The 20,357-nt window shown below is 40.8% G+C and overlaps 1 protein-coding gene across 1 annotated transcript; it reads right to left on the bottom strand.

Annotated features, from left to right (window-relative positions):
• Window positions 1-732: 732 nt before the first annotated feature.
• MRPL39 (mitochondrial ribosomal protein L39) lies at window positions 733-16,551 on the bottom strand. The gene is made up of 10 exons (XM_027544992.1): window positions 16,410-16,551; window positions 15,434-15,640; window positions 13,517-13,656; window positions 11,727-11,826; window positions 10,268-10,335; window positions 7,362-7,474; window positions 6,022-6,087; window positions 4,946-5,099; window positions 2,973-3,020; window positions 733-840 (listed from the first exon to the last, which is right to left on the bottom strand). The coding sequence occupies exons 1-10, from the start codon at window positions 16,471-16,473 to the stop codon at window positions 793-795; spliced, it is 1,008 nt and encodes a 335-aa protein (XP_027400793.1). The 5' UTR covers window positions 16,474-16,551; the 3' UTR covers window positions 733-792.
• Between the last annotated feature and the right edge of the window lie 3,806 nt (window positions 16,552-20,357).

Below are 20,357 nucleotides of genomic sequence, written 5' to 3'. Positions count from 1 at the left end.
ATGGGAGTGAAAGCACCTGGATCCAATTTCCAGCTTTGCTATTAATACTTGCCAGTTTCCAGTTTCCTCACTCGCAAACTGGAAACCTTATTAACAAGCTGTTCTGAAAATTAAATACGAGATTCCATATGAAAAGCTTAGCACAAGGACCGGTTTATGGGAAACACTCAGTTACTCAGTAGCAATTAATCTATCTATCCAAAAAACGCATGCCATTTTGCAAACATTTTACAAAGATGTTTACTGCATCACTGTTTAAAACAGTGAAAAATGGAAACTAGTAAGATCCTATTTATGTTTGTAAAAGATTAACTTTCTATCTGTGCATATATGTTTATGGGGCTTCCCTGGTGCTCAGCAGTGAAAAATCCACCTACCAATGCAGGATACGCAGGTTCAATCCCTGGGTCAGGAAGATCCCCTGAAGGATGGCAGGGCAACCCACTCCAGTATTCTTGCCTGGGAAATCCCGTGGACAGAGGAGCCTGGCAGCTACAGTCCATGGGGCCAGAAGAATCGGTTACAACTTAACAACTAAACAACAACAAAGATGTTTATATATGTACAAAAAAGCCCTGCAAGTGGAAAACATGCCAAAATGTTGCATCCAGATAGAAGGGGCAGGCTTGTTTCTATGTAAAATTCTTATTGTTTTACCCTTCAGAGAAAGGAGACAGTAAACCAGTATAAACCTCAGGGAAAAAAAGACAGTTCATTTTATAAGCATGCACAAACACTACATAGAAAAGTTTTATTTTAATTTACTATACATATTTAAATTTGAGGAAGTTACTAGGTAGATGCACTCTTCTCTGTAGGCTTAGTTTGATCTTCAGTTACCTGTAAAAACATAAATAGCTTTATTTTTCTAATAAACACTTTTACCCTTCACTCGCCGTTTAAAATTACTGCAGTCTTTGTTTTTCAATAATCCTTTGCCTTTCTTTTTCAATAGTAATTATTATAGAAAGTTAAGTAGAAAGAGACGAAAAGTTACACAACCAAGCTCCCAATATAAATTATCAAGTAAAGTACAATTCCACTAAAAATATAATCTGAGGCATGTATCTAGGCTTCTCAAGTTTGTCATTGTATTTTTCATCTATAAAATGAAATCAACAAAGTATTTTAAATCAATCAATTTTGTTGAAAAAAATCAGTAATTCTATTTTGAACACAGTATACTACAGGTTTAGTAGAATAGATATCTGTATATTAATATTTGTTATATGTCACTCAGGAAACAGAGCTAAACAGCATTCCTCATAACCTTACAACCTGCTCTACTTCCTGTGTCATCTATCTCAGTGAAGGGCTCCACTCAGACACCTGAGCCAGGCATGAGAGAATCCATATTTCTCACCTGCATACGTGATCAACAGTCCTATTAATTCCACCTACATAACTCTCACAGCCATTCTCACTGCCCTGCTTGAACTTCAGGGTCTTGTTACCTATCTGCTACCCCTGAGAGGGCTGCTGACTTAAGTCACAGTTATCTTCCATGCTGGCCCCAGAATGAGTTTGTAAACAGGCAGAGTTTATCAATAGGTCACTTCCTTACTCAAATTCTCCAGTTACCTCCAATCATCTTATGGAGGGGCATGCAAATTCCACATCACAGAAGACAAACCCCTCATATTCTATTTCCAACAGACTCATCACCCATCCCACACGTGAGTGTGCATTCGGATTCCTCTCACATTCACCATGCATTCGATTCCACCAGCCTCTTAGACAAGCAGCTTCTGCTGGGATAAACCCATCTGCAAGCAAATCATCTGCCTGGCCCACTTCCATTCACCCTTTAAAACCAGTTTAAGAAATAATGATTGGGAACGCTCCTTAACCAACCAGTGGTTTGGCTTGGGTCCTTTTCTTTATGCCAGAGCCCCACATGTACACCTGAATTGTCTGCTTATAGGACTAGTTATTGGAGAAGGAAATGGCAACCGACTCCAGTGTTCTTGCCTGGAGAATCTCAGGGACGGGGGAGCCTGGTGGGCTGCCGTCCATGGGGTCGCAAGGTCAGACACGACTGAGGCAACTTAGCAGCTTTGCAGGACTAGTTATGCTGTTCAAGTAACTTCCTTGAGGAAAGCAAGTAGATCTTGTTCATTACTGCACCTACAGTCCCTGGCATATAACAAGGCTATGTAGTTAAATCAATGAACCATATGTTTAAGCTACTCCCTTTGTACAAGCAAAATAAACAGTGGAAGAGGAAAGTGAACCAAAATAAATATTGTAAAAACAGCTACTCACTGATTTCCACTAGACACTCCAGGCTACTATCTCTACTACTTCCTACATTTCTTATATATTTATTTCTTCTCTAGTATCTTAATCTAAAATGGTCATTGTTACCAACCAAAGAGACAAAGTTATTCCATCTATTCAAAAACACTTTCTTCTCATGAGAAAAAGAAAATTACATCTGTGCACAAGAACATTATGGCTAAGTGCCTAAATAGCAAACTCTACCTGTAAGGTCATTACTAAAGGCTAGCTGTACACATCATCATGCAAAATAATAAATATTTAACTGGGTAATGGTTTTTCAGGACATTTATATATTAAAGTGTCTACTGTCAAGGCAGCTTTAAAACATACCTGGAAAATCTTAAATATTCACTAAGTTCACAAGAAAATATAGCACAGACTTAATTAACACCATTACAGCCATAAAGAATTGTTATTGCTATACAACAGTAAGTTTTATTTTTCTTCAAGTTCCTACAGTATCACTGTCATATTATTAGCAAATAAAAACAGAATTGCCAAATAACAACTTTTCTTTTGCCAAAATACTAACGAGGTCAACAACCACAATACTGCTTTAGCTAATGAGACAACCAATTTCTTTCCTTTTCTTTTTCTTTATTATTTTGTTGTTGTAGTGGTGGTGGTTGCTTAATTTCAAGGAAAATTTCTTCATAGAAATGTACTCACATGCTATCAAAAACACTTACCATTTTCCTAGACCTTTCCAATAATTTATTCCATATCGTAAAATGTGCCTTGAAAAGAAAAGATTTACTATGAATTAAATAAAGCAGCAAAGTTAAAATCAAAGAGGCTGAGTCTTTATATAGGTTTAAACAAAACAAATACAGAAAACAAATACATGGAAAGTTAGGCACTACTACTGAGGCTACGAGGTCACAAAAGTGAGTCTGAGTAGGGAAAAAGGTGCACGCTATACAGGACTGCTCTGCTTAGCATCTAAGAAAAGGAGACTTAGGACTGAGCATGCCACTCTTTGTCCTTCTTAATCAGCACCACCATAGAAAGCACTCCTTCTAATGGGAAGCAAAAGTCTCTCCCACTAACCCCTAATTCCTTCCTTAAATAGCCAATTTCAACATGCTACTGGTCATTGTTCAAATCATAAGTAATTACAAGGAAAGGTTCATTACGAATTCTTCTCAGTTCTCCATAATGAACTCTATTGTATGGGAAAAGGATCTTTAAAGGAATGGATATGTGTGTATGTATAACTGATACACTTTGCTATACAGCAGAAACTAACATGACACTGTAAATCAGCTATACTCTAATAAAAATTTAACACACACACACAAAGAATCAATTGCGACATCTCACATCAGAAGAGCAGACCTGGAAGATTTAGCAGATTACTCTACAGAACAAGTAAAAACTGACAAAGAGAACAGTAATGTTATAGAACCAATTTCCTTAAAAACTAACAATCATATGCAGCAGAGAATTTTCAGAATGCATGAATGAAAACTGCAAAGTGCAAAATGACCACATCAGTGTTTACAAAATCAGCTGAAGGTGATACTGAGGGATGTGGGTGGGTCAGGGACTATTTCAAACTGGATGAGCTGGTAAAATCTATGATAAAAGGTAAAATTACTAAATACGTACACATAAACCCTTCTGGAAAAAAGAGCAAAGAGTGGTATATTTAAAGGGAAAACCATACCTGGCTCAGGCAGAATGAGCTACAGTGAGAGACTTTACGGTTTGAGTGGAATATAATGTGTGCTGGAGAAAGTGGTATGAGATGAAGTCAGAGAAAGCAGGAATCGCACAATGTTGGGCTCTGTGAGACAGGGCGAAGGGTCGGCATTTGTTCATGAGAAGCCACTGCAAAGTTTGGGGCATAGGAATTACATGATCTGATGTGTATATTAAAAGGATCACTCTGGCTACTCATTAGAGAATATGCTTTGGAGGCAAGAATGAAAAGCAAAGGAGGAGAATGGGGAGAAAGAGGGACAGGATGTGGGGAGCAGTAGTAGATGCGCTGCTGGCAGTGGATGCACTCACGATATGTTTTAAAGAGTCAACTTCCTGATGGATGGGAGGGGGCCTGGCTGTGAGGGAACCAGAGAACCAAGGGTTACCTCAAACAGCCAGGTAGCTGACAGTTCATTTACTGAAATGGAGAGAGCTAGGAAAGGAAGGCATGTGGAGAAAAAAAATCAAACACATAAAGGACACGTATGGTAAAAATTACAAAATGCTGATGAAGGAAGATTTAAATAAATGAAAAGATATACTATGTACCCCAAGACCCTGATGCTGGGAAAGACTGAGGGCAGGAGGAGAAGGGGGTGACACAGATCCTCAAAATTAGGGAGAATAGGCCAAATATAAGGCTACAGGGCACTCCAGAAGGTCCCATCAATACGTGCCCCACTGCTCCCCACTGCACCCTCTTCTAAATGAATTTAAAACATTAAAAATACTATCTCAATTTGAGTTAATTTTTTCAACTAATATTTCTTTCGTAAATTATCTGTCTACATCCTGGCTAAAATTCTTTTTAATCATAAACCCAAGCTGACAAAATATTAGTGTTACACAATTTAATGAAAATTAAAATATATGTCCTTCCAATTGGTATAAAAATCAAGACTGGAATCACACTCACAACCAAACTGAATAACCTGAAATTTTTGGCTTTACTTACTCTTAAGTGCACAGGTAGAGAGAGACCCTGGAATCTTCGTACAAGACTCGACTGGGTGGCTTGAAGATTGTGAACCACTGACACTTCATACTGGAAACAAATACTTGTTCTTGGAATAAGAGGGCCCTCACTCACATCAATGAAGTCACCAAATCTGATTTGATTTTAAAAATAAACAAATTAGATCATAAAATCACATCACTTACAATAGTTTGGAAAAAAAAAAAAAAGTTTATCCATTCTATTTGCTGCTACATCCCTGATCAAGAACAATGCCTATGGATCAATTTGGTTTGGAGTAAACCATGACACAGCCATCTCAAGTGAAGAGACTAAAATTTTGAAAATTAAAATTGGTGAAACTTTTTCTTCCTACAATTTTGAAGATTTTTAAGATCACTGAACATATTATGCCATCAAATGGATCCAATGTCTAAATCTGATAACCTATAACCTTGTAACAACTAATGCAATAGAATTTTGAGTTTTAGTATGTAGGCCAGGTAGTGCCCTAAGAGCAACTTCCTAGAGGAAAAAAGTTGAGTCTGAGTCAAGAAAACATTAAGTTGAAAAAACAGATACAGACCAAGAAGCCATTTTTGCTAATGCCCTGTCTTACCTCTCTCATCTGTGCATCAGAAAGCACACTGTGATATGACTTCCTTACATGTAACACAAGTAGTAACTAATTAGTCAGTAATCACATTTCTATATACACATATGAATATAGACTTCATATGAATTATGATCAATTCATGATCAATTTATGATCAATAATAAAGAATATTTCACCCATTTTCAAAATTAACTCTAAAAATTACATTTTTTAACAATGCTTTCCAACTCGTAAAATACAAATATAAAAGTAAAAAACAACAAAATGAGGAACAGAAACCGCAACCCTTCCTGAAGATAACAGAGCTTCCAATCACCACCATATCAAAAAACTAAACAAAGCAACAGAAAATAAGATAAAAGAACAACAAATAAAGGTACAAACTATACTAGTCAGGTAACAATAAAACTAAACCTTCCATTCAATTAGCATAGACGTCAATTTTTTAATCTTTATTTACCTGTGTAGCTTGACTATTCTCTCAGGGTTCTGAGATGCCTTCTCTTCTATGAAATCTACTTTGTACCTAAAGAGCAGCAAAAAAAAAGAAAGTTTTAATTCTAAATGTACAAAAAGGTGTTTAAAGCCACTTCCCTCTCTCTTCCTCTTCAGCCAAAGTGCTTGAAAGGGAGGGTTAGACTAGGCGCCTCCCCCTCCCGCCTCCCTTTCACATCTCACCTCTTTCGGTCTGGCCACAGCCTCACAACTCCACCATAGCGTTCTCCCAGTACCCACAGGTGCCTCCTTGGTGCCAGGCTAGGTCCTCATTTCCACTGCTCACCTCCACTTCTGAAGGCTTCTCTTGGTACTGTGACTCTCTGGTCACCCTTCTCTCCCTGCCCTGCAAGTTCTGTCCCTCAGCTCTCTTTACTCAAAGCGTCCTCTCTGGGCTGGTCCCCTGATGTGCACAGCTGTAACTGCCACCCTGTGCTTTTCTCTTCTACACCTCTGCTTCTCATCCACATACTGCTCCTGAGCCCTGAACTGTATAAGCAAAACACCTGGACTTCACCAGGGTGTTCGACAAGCATCTTACATCCCCAAATACTCAAACTGAACAAAACGTACCACGTCTTCTCACCAAACTCATTCCTGAATCCCCTAGCTTAGTAAATGACAACATCAACCACCGACATGTCTAAGTGAAAAAATTCTGAGATGTCCCTTTCTAACGGATTCTAGTTAAGATTAATACTACAATTTAGTTTATGTTCTCATAATTAGTAGAAGACAAATTGGAGGTTTTCTGAGTGAGAAAGGGAATTGAGAAGCCAGGCACAATTAAAAATGTTGGCAAAGAAAATCCATCAAATGAATAATTCCCACAGGGAAGACTAAGATCTGGCCATGTGAACGTTCTCCTTCAGCTGTTAGCCACTTCTGAACAGCTGGCATTCGCTGTCTTACCCTTTTCATTTGACAAGTGGAAAGATGGGAAGGAAAGGTTGCCAAATGCAATACAGCTTAAATAAATTTAAGTTTAAATTCAAAATAATACAGTGTAACACAGGCTACCCCCTTCACAATGAAAGGAAACAAGGGGAACACACCGCGATGGTAACATAAAGAGAACTGGCAAAAAAAAAAAAAAAAGACAGTAGAACAAAGGAAGAAAAGAATCAGAAGCTGGGGAGGGGGTCACTTCTTCTCAGGGAAATAATAAGCTGAACAAATGTAAAAGCTAAAAAGTAAAAGGTGTCCTATGTACATCAAATATCAAAGTTCTTAAAGAGCTGAATTTTCTTCATTATATACAACTTTGAGAGGTTAAATTTTGTTTTAGAGGAAGCCAACACTTACTTATTGTGCTGAAATATTTCTAATGCCACTTTTGCTTCAACTTCCAGTGTTTCAAATGGAAGATCTTTATAAATTAAAGCACGAGCATCTTTTGTGAAAGAACGCAGGTTCTCCTTAAAAATGGAGAACAGAAAGTATTAATGAAAGAAAAGTACTAATCTTTTGTAACAATTTACTTAAAAACATTTCTCTATAAGGCAGATAAAATTGCATGCTTAATATTATAAATCCAACTACAACAAAAAGCAAAAGCCAACTGGCTAGGAAAGGAAGCATTAATTTGCAACAACTGAATACTTGAACCATGAGATGTATGATTAGCAATTTCTCCCAACTCTACAAACTATAAAACTTATAATTAACTTGTAACTAAATATCAGCCTGTATTAGAAATAATTATTAAGGATAATTCTACAAAGAAATTTTAATGAACATTTCATTTATATAGCCTCGTCAATGTTTATTAAAGTAATGGTGCAAGAAGTAGAAATGCTAATAAGTAAATAGTAAGATACAAAAATTTGTTTACACTATGAGTAAAACTAAGTTCTTTAATTAAATCCATGAGGAAAAACATTGTTTATGTGATTCAGAAAGTTTCAGTAGTAAATGTCATCACTGGCCATGTCCAAAACATAGCATAAAATTCAATGCTAGAAACTTGTTTAATGTAAATGTCTATTTAATACAATCGAAATGATTAATAACACACATTAACAATGTTTATGAGATTTTTAATAAAAACTATAATTGAGTTTTCACACTATAAATCATTACTAATAAAAGATCAAGCACTATTACGCAAATAATTTTTGTAATAAAATTCTTTCCATAAACCTCCTATTAGACTGTTTTGAATGAAATGACTCTTCTCATTCTTAAAGAGATAATTTCATGCAAATACACATTCATGGTTTAATATGGCTGTTACTTGAATGTAACTCTCCCCCACTTTCTCAAAGCCTTCCGCCAAACCCCACAGTGCCTCCGATGAACTAGTACATTTCTTTTTTAACGTTTTATCTTGGAAAAAAAAGGAAAAAAGTAGCAGCAAGTTTCACAGACAATGAGAGTTAAATTTTGACCGCCTTAGTTTTTACTTAACTTCAGTTAAGGAAGAATCTTGACAGGCTTGGAAAAAAGAAATATACTGATTGACAGACTTGGAAAAAAGAAATATACTGACACGAGTCCACAGATGAAGAAGAAACCGTTCTTACCCTTCCCTGACCCTCTCCCCTCTCTCCCAGCACCTTTCTTCCCTCTCTCTTTCTTCCTTCCCGTTTCCTTCCTCTCTCCCTTCTGATATTAAGCAATAAGGGCAAGATTATTTAAGAAATAACTTTTAAAGCCAACACTTGGAGTCAGCAACTCTGAAATTCTTGCTTTTAGAAACTATTTCACTAAATATAAGATGCACCACTGAGAAAAGACATTACCAGTGATAATCATAAGATGCTATCTACTGTTAAGTCACATTTGCTCCAGAGAATTACAGAGTGAAAAAAGTCAATCCCCCAATGTTACATACTGAACTTCATTTACATAACATTCTTGAATTGATAAGATTATACAAACAGAGAACAGATAAGTGGTTGCCACAGTTTAAGGATGGGGAGGACAGAGACTAAAGAGAAATTCTGGCAGTGACAGAAATGTTCTGTGTCTTGGCTCTATCGGTGCCAATATCCTGGTTGTGGTCACATGGTATTGTGGTCTACAAGGTGACAGACTGGGGAAGAGGGAGTAAAGGGAACATGGAACCTCCATATATTATTACCTACAACTCCACTGCTGCTGTGCTTAGTCGTTCAGTCATGTCCGACTCCTTGTGACTCCATGGACTGTAGCCCACCAGGCTCCTCTGTCCATGGGGATTTTCCAGGCAAGAATACTGGAGTGGGTTGCCAGGCCCTGCTCCAGGGGATCCTTCCAACCCAGGGATCGAATCTAGGTGTCCCACATTGCAGGCGGATTCTTTACTGTCTGAGCGCCCAGGGAAGCCCAAGAATACCAGCATGGGTAGCCTATCCCTTCTCCAGGGGAACTTTCCCACCAAGAAATTGAACCAGGGTCTCCTGCATTGCTTTGCCTTTACCAGCTGAGCTACCAGGCAACTCCACAGGTATCTATAATTTTCTTCAACTAAAAAAGTTTAAGAAACGTTATAGAAACAAACAAAAGACATATTTGTTTCAGAGATATTAAAGTGTGAAAAAAATGGACATAGTGAAATTGATAAAGTGGTACACTACACTGCCTCCCGTTTTCTGACTTCCAAACTCCCAATGTAGGACATACAGTCTTGCTTAATTAGGCATCTGTCCGTTCTCCCCAGTCATAACTAAGTCACTGGGTTTAACTTTCAAAAGCCATTGGCACCGCCAGCATCTGACGCAGATCCACTTTTGTTAGCCAGGCTCCTGCTGGTACCCGAGTCCCAGAGCAACAAGGCATTGTTGCCCTCATTAAGAAGGCAGACCATTCCAGGACAGGCTAGTCTGTTGCTGTGTAGTCTGCTGCTTTTTGGGTTAGCTTTCTCAAAGTCTGATGTTTTTTAATTCACACCCCCTCCCCAACCACCACCACCACTCTCAATGTAATCCTTGTTTATTGGAAGGACTCGGCATGCAATAGGCTTTAACCGGTTTAGGGTAGTAATTTTCAAAGTGTGCTCTGGGGATCCAAGATAGTTAAGCTTCTGTGTTTTATATTCTGGGCACCACACTGCGGTGAATACCCTCAACCATATAGCTCTGTCTTAAATACACTAAAAAAAAAAAAAGACTGAATGACTGATTCTTTTAAATATTCTCAACACGGAGTATCATTCAACAATACTAACACAGGAATCATTCTAACAAAGAAAGGCACAGACTCTAATACTCTAAAGAGAGCAGGCTTACTTTTGTTGGCATCCACTCATCAAGTCTCTTATCCAAAACAACGTCATAGCAGAAGGCTCCAGCGATTACTGTAAATCCAACCAAAATAAAAAAGCCAAGTTAAATCTGTTACAGTATGAAGTTACTAACTTAACACAAATGAATATTTAGACCCTAAAGTGAAGAGTGAACAATCTCTCCCAACATTACAAATTATAAAACTGTTACCATTACTCCAGCTGCCTGTTAGACCTCTACCAACTCTGACATCGAATTACCGCACCTGTTTGTTAACCCAACATCACCAGGATTTTTTAACCATTCACATTTTCTTCAGGTATATTATCACCACAGAGATTTCTCTGATGACCAAAACAGTTACTAGACATAAAAATTCCTAAAGAATAAAATATTTAACAAGTAGGTGAATAACTAAATGGACATGAAATGTTTAATTTTTTAGTATCTTCTAATAAAGATTAGTTTTTTGTTGTTTTGTTTTTCTTAGAATCATTTATTGCCAAATCAAATACTTCTTAGCATATAAACTTCTACCTTTAAAGAAAAATACAAATGTGATCCTACTACATATACTGTTGTAAAATCCTGGTTTTAGAAAGAATATGAACTCTTCCACCTTTCAAAAATGGTGTTCCTCTCCAGTGTGAGGGCCATTCCTGGTGAAATGGTGCCACCTAAACAGAGTTTTAGAAGTCTATTTATACTCACATCTCCTCCTCCACACATTGTTTGGAAATAAATACTTTAAATGATAATAAATAAATATTGACACAGTATAGTACCATGAAATGCATATTCAAGAGAAACAATCTCCTCTAGTTCTGTTAATAATTGACTTCTAATAATTAAATGGAATATGACAACAATAAGATGAATTCTGTTACCTATAATGAATGGAATGTATGTATGATGGTAATTTACATTAGATTAAATTAGAAAAAATCAAAGTGTCAGTTGCTCAATCATGTCCGACTCTGTGACCCTATGAAATGTGGCCAACCAGGCTCCTCTGTCCGTGGAATTCTCCAGGCAAGAATACTGGAGTAGGTTGCCATTTCCTTCTCCAGAGAATCTTCCCGACCCAGGAATCAAACCTGGGTCTCCTGCATTGCAGGAGGATTATCATCTGAGCCACCAGGGAATCCCAGATTAAATGAGAAGTAAGTTCTATAAAACGGGCTTCCCTGGTGGCTCCCCTGGTGGTCCAGAGGTAAAAGCCTCTGCCTGCAATGCAGGAGACCCAGGTTTGACCCCTGGGTCAGGAAGATCCCCTGGGAAAGGAAACAGCAACCCACTCCAGTACTCTTGCCTGAAAAATTCCATGGGCTACAATCCATGGGGTCACAAAGAGTCAGACACGACTAAGCATCACTTTCTATACGACATCAAACATACATACCAAAATATTCAGATACACAAAGTAGACCTGTATGTTTATTTGCTTCTATGTATACATCACCTGGAACTTCTGGGGCTCTGACCAAATGGACCACATATTCCTCTTTGAATGCCCTCTCTATCACACAGCCCATTATCATGGCACAAGAACGCCAATAAGCCTAGAAAAATAAAATATACACAAACATAATAAATACTAAGATTTACTGTTTCTTCAAAATAACCATCACAGAGTCAGAAAGAGAAACGCCAGTACTGCAGCCCACCTGCCCGTCTGAAGCTCTGCACTGGCACTACTATAAGCGGGCACGTGACTTTCCTAAGCTCTTCCCACCTGAGGACCAGAGTGGGCTCACAGACTCCAGAATGTGCTCTACACAATCACAGAGATACACTAAAACAGACACAAATTCAGGCCTTGAAGGCCAACAAGATGCACTTTTTCATCTACCTGAGTTTATTGTTTCTAATGTCTGAGGAATTCAGAATCAACGCCTAGGTTCAAATCCAGGCTCAGCCACTTCCTAAACTGGTAACCTTGGTCAAGCTATTGCATCTCTCTTTGCCTCAGTTTATTTATCTCTAAAATGGGGATAACAGTACATTTTATGGGATTTTTTTTTTAAAATGAGGATTAAATGAGTTAATACCTGTGAATCACCTAAAACAGGGTCTGATAGACAATAAATGTTTGATGTTAGCTACTTTAATTATCATGTTTATCATTTCCTTCTTTAAATTTCATTTCAACAAATACTTATTAAACACCTACTGTATGTAAGTCAAGGACAAGATCCAATAAGGGTCATGATCCCTGTCTTTACAGAGCCAAGAATCCAAAGCATTCAACAGCTCATATTACAAGGGAAAATCAAAATATTGTGTCGAGAGACACTACACAAATGTTTTGAGACCCAGAAGAGGGATTCATCTGACAAGAAGACACTGAGAAGGTTCCACAGAGCAGATTACATTTCAACTTAACTATAAAAGATAAACAGGATTTTAACAGGGAGGAAAGAGAATACTCAAAGCAAGGAGGACAACAGAGCAGAAACCATTATTGACCAAGTCCTCCAGTGTGGCTGGAGCAGAGAGGAAGTGGAAAGATGCTGTGAAAACTAAAGTTCAAAGAGCAGGTGGGGGTCAGAGAAGGGTCCATGCAAGGCCAGGAAAGTTACATGAAAGGTTATCATGTAGGCAAGTACTTTAGGGATTAGTCACATCATCCAACAAAATTTTTGCAAGACTATTAAGGAAGACTTTCAGATAAAAAAGGGAGGGAGGGAGAGAAGTTAAAAAGTTATTGAAATAATATAGAACAGATGGTCAAAGGCAAGAAAGAAATTACTACAATATACAGGGTGATTAATAAAGGTAAGCTGAACAAAGATATTAATGTGAAAGACACATCATATAGTTTTCTCAAACCAAAATACAGACATGAATGCCACTGAGGATTTTTGAACTATGAAAATGTCTTATCTACCAATTAAAACCCTGATTAGTACAGTACAACATTTGACTTTGGCCATATTTGTATCACTCCACAGGGGCTTCCCCAGTGGTTTAGCAGTAAAGAATCCGCCAGCAAGGCAAGATATTTGGGTTTGATCCCTGGGTCAGGAAGATGCCCTGGAGAAGGGCATGGCAACCCATTCCACTACACTTGCTTGGAAAATCCTGTGGACAGAGGAGTCTGGTGGGCTACAGTCCATGGGGTCACAAAGAGTCGGACAGAACTGAAGCAACATAGCACAGCACAAGCACACTCCAAAGTAAACAGATTTTAATAAAAGGGGGAAGAAAAACTGGGGGGAAGAGGAAAAAAGAATGCAGAGGCAGAAATACCTTATTGACTTCTCCTGGATCATCATCTTTGAAAGTTAGAAATTTAATTTCACAGGACTTGGTCAAAGGTTTATACATGTCCCAAGGCTGTCCGTCCACAAGAGCCAGAATAGACTTCCTGCAGTACCACTCACTTAAATCTAGGAATTTAGAACAGATTGAAGATTTAACTCTAACAAAACCCAAGTGAAAAGTTCCATGTTTAAGTGCTACATTAAGAAATAAAAAGACAGAAAGGCAAGATTTGGCAAGCTGTCTTTTATGAGGGGGAAAAAAATATTTGTGGCTAATAAAAAATAACTTCCAACACATTCAGTGTATTGTTAATTATTAACAAAATTACCCAAACAAATATCATTAAGGCTAAGTCTAACGTGAAATTAATCTGTTAATTAAGTAATAAAATAATCTGCCAAGAGCTACACTTAAATATTCAGACAGCAGCATCATGGATATATCTGGATATATGCACACACAACTTAGAAAGGAAAATATAAAAATATACATCCACAGTAAGTCTGTTCTAGAGGGGTTTGGGGCCTTCCTTCCAAATCATCTCTTACTTCCCTAACATGGACTCTTAAGTTAAATATAATAGTTATCAGTTTTTAGTAATCAGTATGAATTCACACATAAGCAGATCAGCTCTGGTCTGTTATATGACTCCAGAATGCAACTTCATCCCTGATTAGATGTTTTTTGAGTACAAAGATATTCACAGAAGTGGTCCAACCATAGGGTCTAAATAAGCTCCCTAAGACAGGGATCATGCCTATTTTTGCTCACTCACTTTATCTAGAGCCTAGCACCAGGCCTGAAATATAACAGGTAGTCAATAAAGAAAAAAAAAAAAAAGATTAAGAAAAAAAAAACAGGTACGGAACGACTGACAGTATGAGAGAGAAGCAAGTCTGAGGGCAGGGGTTATGCTGGGTGTGTTCAGAGGCTCCATCTCTACACGTGAAATGTGTAAAACCACTTAAGGGCCTTGTCTTAGCCTCCTCTGTATTCCTAATACCTACCCTACAGCAGAGGTTCAAGAAATGCTCCCCAAACAAGGAAGCAACTGTAAGTACTAATTCAAGTGCCAAAGTAAGGGAAGACTGAGAGTACACACTCTGTAAGTCACCTTAAGCTTTTAACTAACGTTAATTACTCAAATGGAATCATCACTAAGTTTTCCAAAAGCCTGAACAATGCAGCTAGCTAGTCACATTCGAATGAGCATGCAAAACTTAAAAATCGACTTTTTGTTCTTTCGGAATTTAAACATTACCAGTTCTATCAAAGTTACCACAGAAGAATTTTGATCGAAAATAATACAGAGGCCCTGCTCCCTTCATTTCCAAACCAGATCACACACAAGGCATTATTATCTTCTTTAATACATGAACATAGGAAGTATTTTTACCCCAATCACACTCACGCCATGCACTCACACATTTACTACAAATAAAAACACAACACACACACAAGGCAAGCAGTGAGCAGATAAAAGGGTTAAGTTAGATATAAAAGAGCAGGAAAGGAAAAGAAGGCCAAAAAAAGAGCTGATCATCTGAGGGCAGGCAGTCCCTCTGTCTCAAAACCCTCTAACGGGACTCAATGGGGACTACCCCCATTACACCAAGAGTGTCTCGAAAAAGGGCAAGCACAAGAGTAGTTACACTTTCAGGTCTGCCACTATGACAGCACTCTAAACTCAGCCAGATTCAAGCAAGTCCCAGGACAACCTGTGCATTACAATACCCACCTTACCCGACCCCTAGTATTCTCAACAGCTAAGTCAACAGTGAACACACAGTAACATGCTAGATACTGGGCAGTTCAGGGAGCAATTACAACATCTTGCCTCCTCTGCACCGGTTTTTCCCCTTATTTAAAACCATCAAAATGGGACCATGATCCATTACTTACGCATGGCACAGCTATAAGGAGTGGAAACGTTTTTATTCAACACAAAGATAGTGCCAGGGTCAGTTTTACCAACGTGTTTCACTTCAATCTTCTCAGTTCGGGGAGTTAGTGACAGCTGCCTGTTTTTCTCTTTGTTAAAGAGATCATTCTGCATTTCTATCAGTTCGGTCGGTGACAGCTGAGAGGCAGGTGATGTGACCACAGACCCTGTGGGAAAGTTACAATAAATGGGAATACTGACAAAAGAGATGAACATTCGCAACCGCCCTGTTCCATTCCCGCCTTCGCCCTCCAGCCGGGAAAGAACAGGAGGCAACGGAGTTTTCAACGCTATTCGCCGAAATGAGCTCAGAGGTCCACTTTCTAACATTAACTAAAACGCCAACGGAAGAGAATCGCAGCCTGCCCGGATCCACGCCTTTACTTCCACTTTGCTTTGACCATCAGATCTCCACTTCTCACCAGTTTGCTCCGTCGAATTTCAATCTGTGCTTTACAAACAATAAGGAGCAAGAAAAAGGTAACTAGGAAGTGGAGTCAAAAACCAGACCAGTCAAGGCAAAGTTGAGCAAAGTTTGTCGCTTTGAAAAGGTCCTGGGGACAAGAAAGCTCCAAGAGACTGAAGGTCCCACGCCAAATCGCTCCGTATCTAGAGGGAGAAAGGCTGTTCTTGTTTTTTTTCCGAAACCCCAAATCAGAGGATTTAGCAAGGCGTGCACGAGTTCAATGGGAAAACAAGGACACTTATGCACCAGGATGTGGTCTCCCTCTCAGGGGGCGCCCCAAGCTTCTCCCGCGGCCCTTCCCTTCAGCTCCCCGAGATTTGGACCCCAAGGCCGGGAGAGGCGGCAGATTTAAACACCCGCCTCCACCTCCGCCCCGCGGGGCTTCCCCTCTAGGACCCGCTTGGGCCCAGTCTGAACAAACACCGTCCTCTAAGCCTCCCTCCTCGTCCCCAAGGCCGCTGATAACTCACTCCAGGCAGCCCCGCCGCTGGGGGCGGCCCGCCAGAGCCTCATCCCCCGGACCACCACCGCCATTGCCTCCTCCGCGGCGGTAGGAACCTCCGCGCGCAGGTCCTTCCCCGTCCTCTTCTCCGGCAACTCCGAGCGCGCACTCTGGGTTCCGCCCGACAGTTTCGTTCCGGGCCCGGCTCTCGGACGGCACCCGCCGCTAGGGAGCGCGCTCAAGCCTCGCTGAGAGTCAGTGGCCGGAGGTCCGGCATCTGGATCCGGGTTTGTTCCGGGAGCGCGGAGGGTGATTCGGAGGACTTGGGCTCCCAAGGCGGGACAAGCGTCTCCTTTGGAGCCGCAGAGCCCGATACGTGCTGCCACCCTCCGTCCGCTGCGGGTTCGAGCCTGGCTGGCTGGCGAAACCCTTAGTGCTCACAAAACATGTTTCTGAAGAGAAAAATCGAGGAAAGGTGGCTTCTGTTTTCTCTTACTTTCATGCAGCCCGGCCGACCACGCCAATGACATCCTCTGCTGTGGCTTAACTCTCGGTTTTGCAAGGCTTAGTTTTTAGGGTGACTTGAGCAGGTCTGCACCCTGCTTCTCTTTGTTGTTTTCAGTCGGTAAGTCGTGTCCTACTCTTTACGACCCCATGAACTGTGCATCACTCCAGGCCTCCCTGTCCTTCACCATCTCAGGGAGTTTGCTTAAACGCGTGTGCTTTGAGTCAGTGATGCCATCCAACCATCTTGTCCTCTGTCGTGCCCTTCTCCGACCTTCGATATTTCCCAGCATCAGGGTCTTTTCTAGTGAGTTGGCTCTTTGCATCAAGTGGCCAAAGCATTAGAGCTGCAGCTTCAGCATCAGTCCTTTTAATGAATATTCAGAGCTGATTTCCTTAGAATTGACTTGTTTGATAGCCTTGCTGTCCAAGGGACTCTCCAGAGTCTTCTCCAACACCACAGTTCAAAAGAATCAATTCTTCAAGGCTCAGCCTGCTTTATGGTCCAGCTCTCACACAACCAGTCCATTCTGAAGGAGATCAGCCCTGGATGTTCTTTGGAAGGAATGATTTGATCAGATCAGATCAGTCGCTCAGTCGTGTCCGACTCTTTGCCACCCCATGAATCACAGCACGCCAGGCCTCCCTGTCCATCACCAACTCCCGGAGTTTACCCAGACTCACGTCCATCGAGTCAGTGATGCCATCCAGCCATCTCATCCTCTGTCGTCCCCTTCTCCTACTGCCCCCAATCCCTCCCAGCATCAGAGTCTTTTCCAATGAGTCAACTCTTCGCATAAGGTGGCCATAGTACTGGAGTTTCAGCTTTAGCATCATTCCTTCCAAAGAAATCCCAGGGCTGATCTCCTTCAGAATGGACTGGTTGGATCTCCTTGCAGTCCAAGGGACTCTCAAGAGTCTTCTCCAATACCACAGTTCAAAAGCATCAATTCTTCGGTGCTCAGCCTTCTTCACAGTCCAACTCCACATCCATACATGACCACAGGAAAAACCATAGCCTTGACTAGACGAACCCTTGTTGGCAAAGTAATGTCTCTCCTTTTGAATATGCCATCTAGGTTGGTCATAACTTTCCTTCCAAGGAGTAAGCGTCTTTTAATTTCATGGCTGCAGTCACCATCTGTAGTGATTTTGGAGCCCAGAAAAATAAAGTCTGACACTGTTTCCACTGTTTCCCCATCTATTTCCCATGAAGTGGTGGGATTGGATGCCATGATCTTTGTTTTCTGAATGTTGAGCTTTAAGCCAACTTTTTCACTCTCCACTTTCACTTTCATCAAGAGGCTTTTGAGTTCCTCTTCACTTTCTGCCATAAGGGTGGTATCATCTGCATATCTGAGGTTATTGATATTTCTCCCGGCAATCTTGATTCCAGCTTGTGCTTCTTCCAGTCCAGTGTTTCTCATGATGTACTCTGCATATAAGTTAAATAAACATGGTGACAATATACAGCCTTGACAAACTCCTTTTCCTATTTGGAACCAGTCTGTTGTTCCATGTCCAGTTCTAACTGTTGCTTCCTGACTTGCATACAAATTTTTCAAGAGGCAGATCAGGTGGTCTGGTATTCCCATCTCTTTCAGAATTTTCCACAGTTTGTTGTGATCCACACAGTCAAAGGCTTTGGCAGTCAATAAAGCAGAAATAGATGTTTTTCTGGAACTCTCTTGCTTTTTTCCATGATCCAGCGGATGTTGGCAATTTGATTTCTGGTTCCTCGGCCTAAACCAGCTTGAACATCAGGAAGTTCACGGTTCACATATTGCTGAAGCCTGGCTTGGAGAATTTTGAGCATAACTCCAGTACTTTGGCCACCTCATGCGGAGAGTTGACTCATTGGAAAAGACTGATGCTGGGAGGGATTGGGGGCAGGAGGAGAAGGGGACGACAGAGGATGAGATGGCTGGATGGCATCTCTGACTCGATGGACGTGAGTTTGAGTGAACTCTGGGAGTTGGTGATGGACAGGGAGGCCTGGCGTGCTGAGATTCATGGGGTTGCAAAGAGTCGGACACGACTGAGCGACTGAACTGAACTGAACTGGAAGAACCATAGCTTTGACTATACAGACCTTTGTCTGCAAGGCTTTTGCCTATATTTAGCCAATAGTAATATAGACCCCAAAACACCTCCTGTTGACTTGGAGGGAATTTTGTAATCCATAGAGTGCTTTACAAATTATCTAGATTAGTTTATATATTATATAGCTCCTACTGCTAAGTCACTTCAGTCGTGTCTGACTCTGAGACCCCATAAATGGCAGCCCACCAGGCTCCTCTGTCCTTGGGATTCTCCAGGCAAGAACACTGGAGTGGGTTGCCATTTCCTTCTCCAATGCATTCATGCATGCTAAGTCGCTTCAGTCGTGTCCGACTCTGTGCGGCCGTATGGACAGCAGCCCACCAGGCTCCTCTGTCCATGGCATTCTCCAGGCAAGAACACTGGAGTGGGTAGCCATTTCCTTCTCCCGTACTATATACCGCTAAGTCGCTTCAGTCGTGTCCGACTCTGTGCGACTCCATAGATGGCAGCCCACCAGGCTTCCCCGTCCCTGGGATTTTCCAGGCAAGAACACTGGAGTGGGTTGCCATTTCCTTCTCCAGTGCGTGAAAATGAAGTCGCTCAGTCGTGTCCGACTCTTCGCGTCTTCGGGACCCCATGGACTGCAGCCTACCAGGCTCCTCCATCCATGGGATTTTCCAGGCAAGAGTACTGGAGTGGGGTGCCATTGTACTATATAGAGAGCATGGTAAAAAGGCAGGGTAAAAGGAACCCATGCTAAAGGGTGGAATTTTTGTCTCCTGTTTACTGATGAACCCTAAGGGCCCAGAATGCTGAGTGGCACACAGTGGGTGCTCAATGTATATTTGATGAATGAATGAATGCGCTTGCATTCAGCGTGGTGTCTGATTCCTTTGTCGCACTAGGATGTTGCTGCTATTGAAGTAATCCTTCCGGAGATGAAGTATGGAAACGCTGTTATTCAAAGTTGTTCACTGCTACGGCTTCTTTTAAATCGTGTAAATTAACAACCCGCTCCATAGTCTTGCCAGGAGAATTCCATGGACAGAAGAGCTCGGTGGGCTTCAGTCCATGGAGTCGCAAAGAGCGACTGAGCGACTAGCACTGACTTTACTAACAAATTCACGCCACGCATTTTCCTCATCTGCTCCTTGACTTGCTATTGAAACAAACCACCACCAGATGGCGGTACTGACAAAGGAACAGATGGCGCCATAAGGCTCCCTCCGGTGGGGGAAATTGGGCGGTGGTCGCAAGGTACAAAGTTGTAGGTACTGGGGATGTAATGTACAACATGACGGCTGTAATCAACAATGCTATATGGTGTATTTGAAAGTTTCCAAAAGAGGAAATTCTTAAAGTCCTCATCACAAGGGAAACTTTTGTTTTTGAAACTATGTGAGGTGATGGATGTTAACTAAACATCGTG

The sequence above is a fragment of the Bos indicus x Bos taurus genome, chromosome 1 (genome assembly GCF_003369695.1).
Source record: "Bos indicus x Bos taurus breed Angus x Brahman F1 hybrid chromosome 1, Bos_hybrid_MaternalHap_v2.0, whole genome shotgun sequence".
Taxonomy (NCBI): Eukaryota; Metazoa; Chordata; class Mammalia; order Artiodactyla; family Bovidae; genus Bos; species Bos indicus x Bos taurus.
The sequence above is the reverse complement of the archived record's forward strand: the minus strand, read 5'-3'. Positions and strand labels throughout refer to the sequence as shown.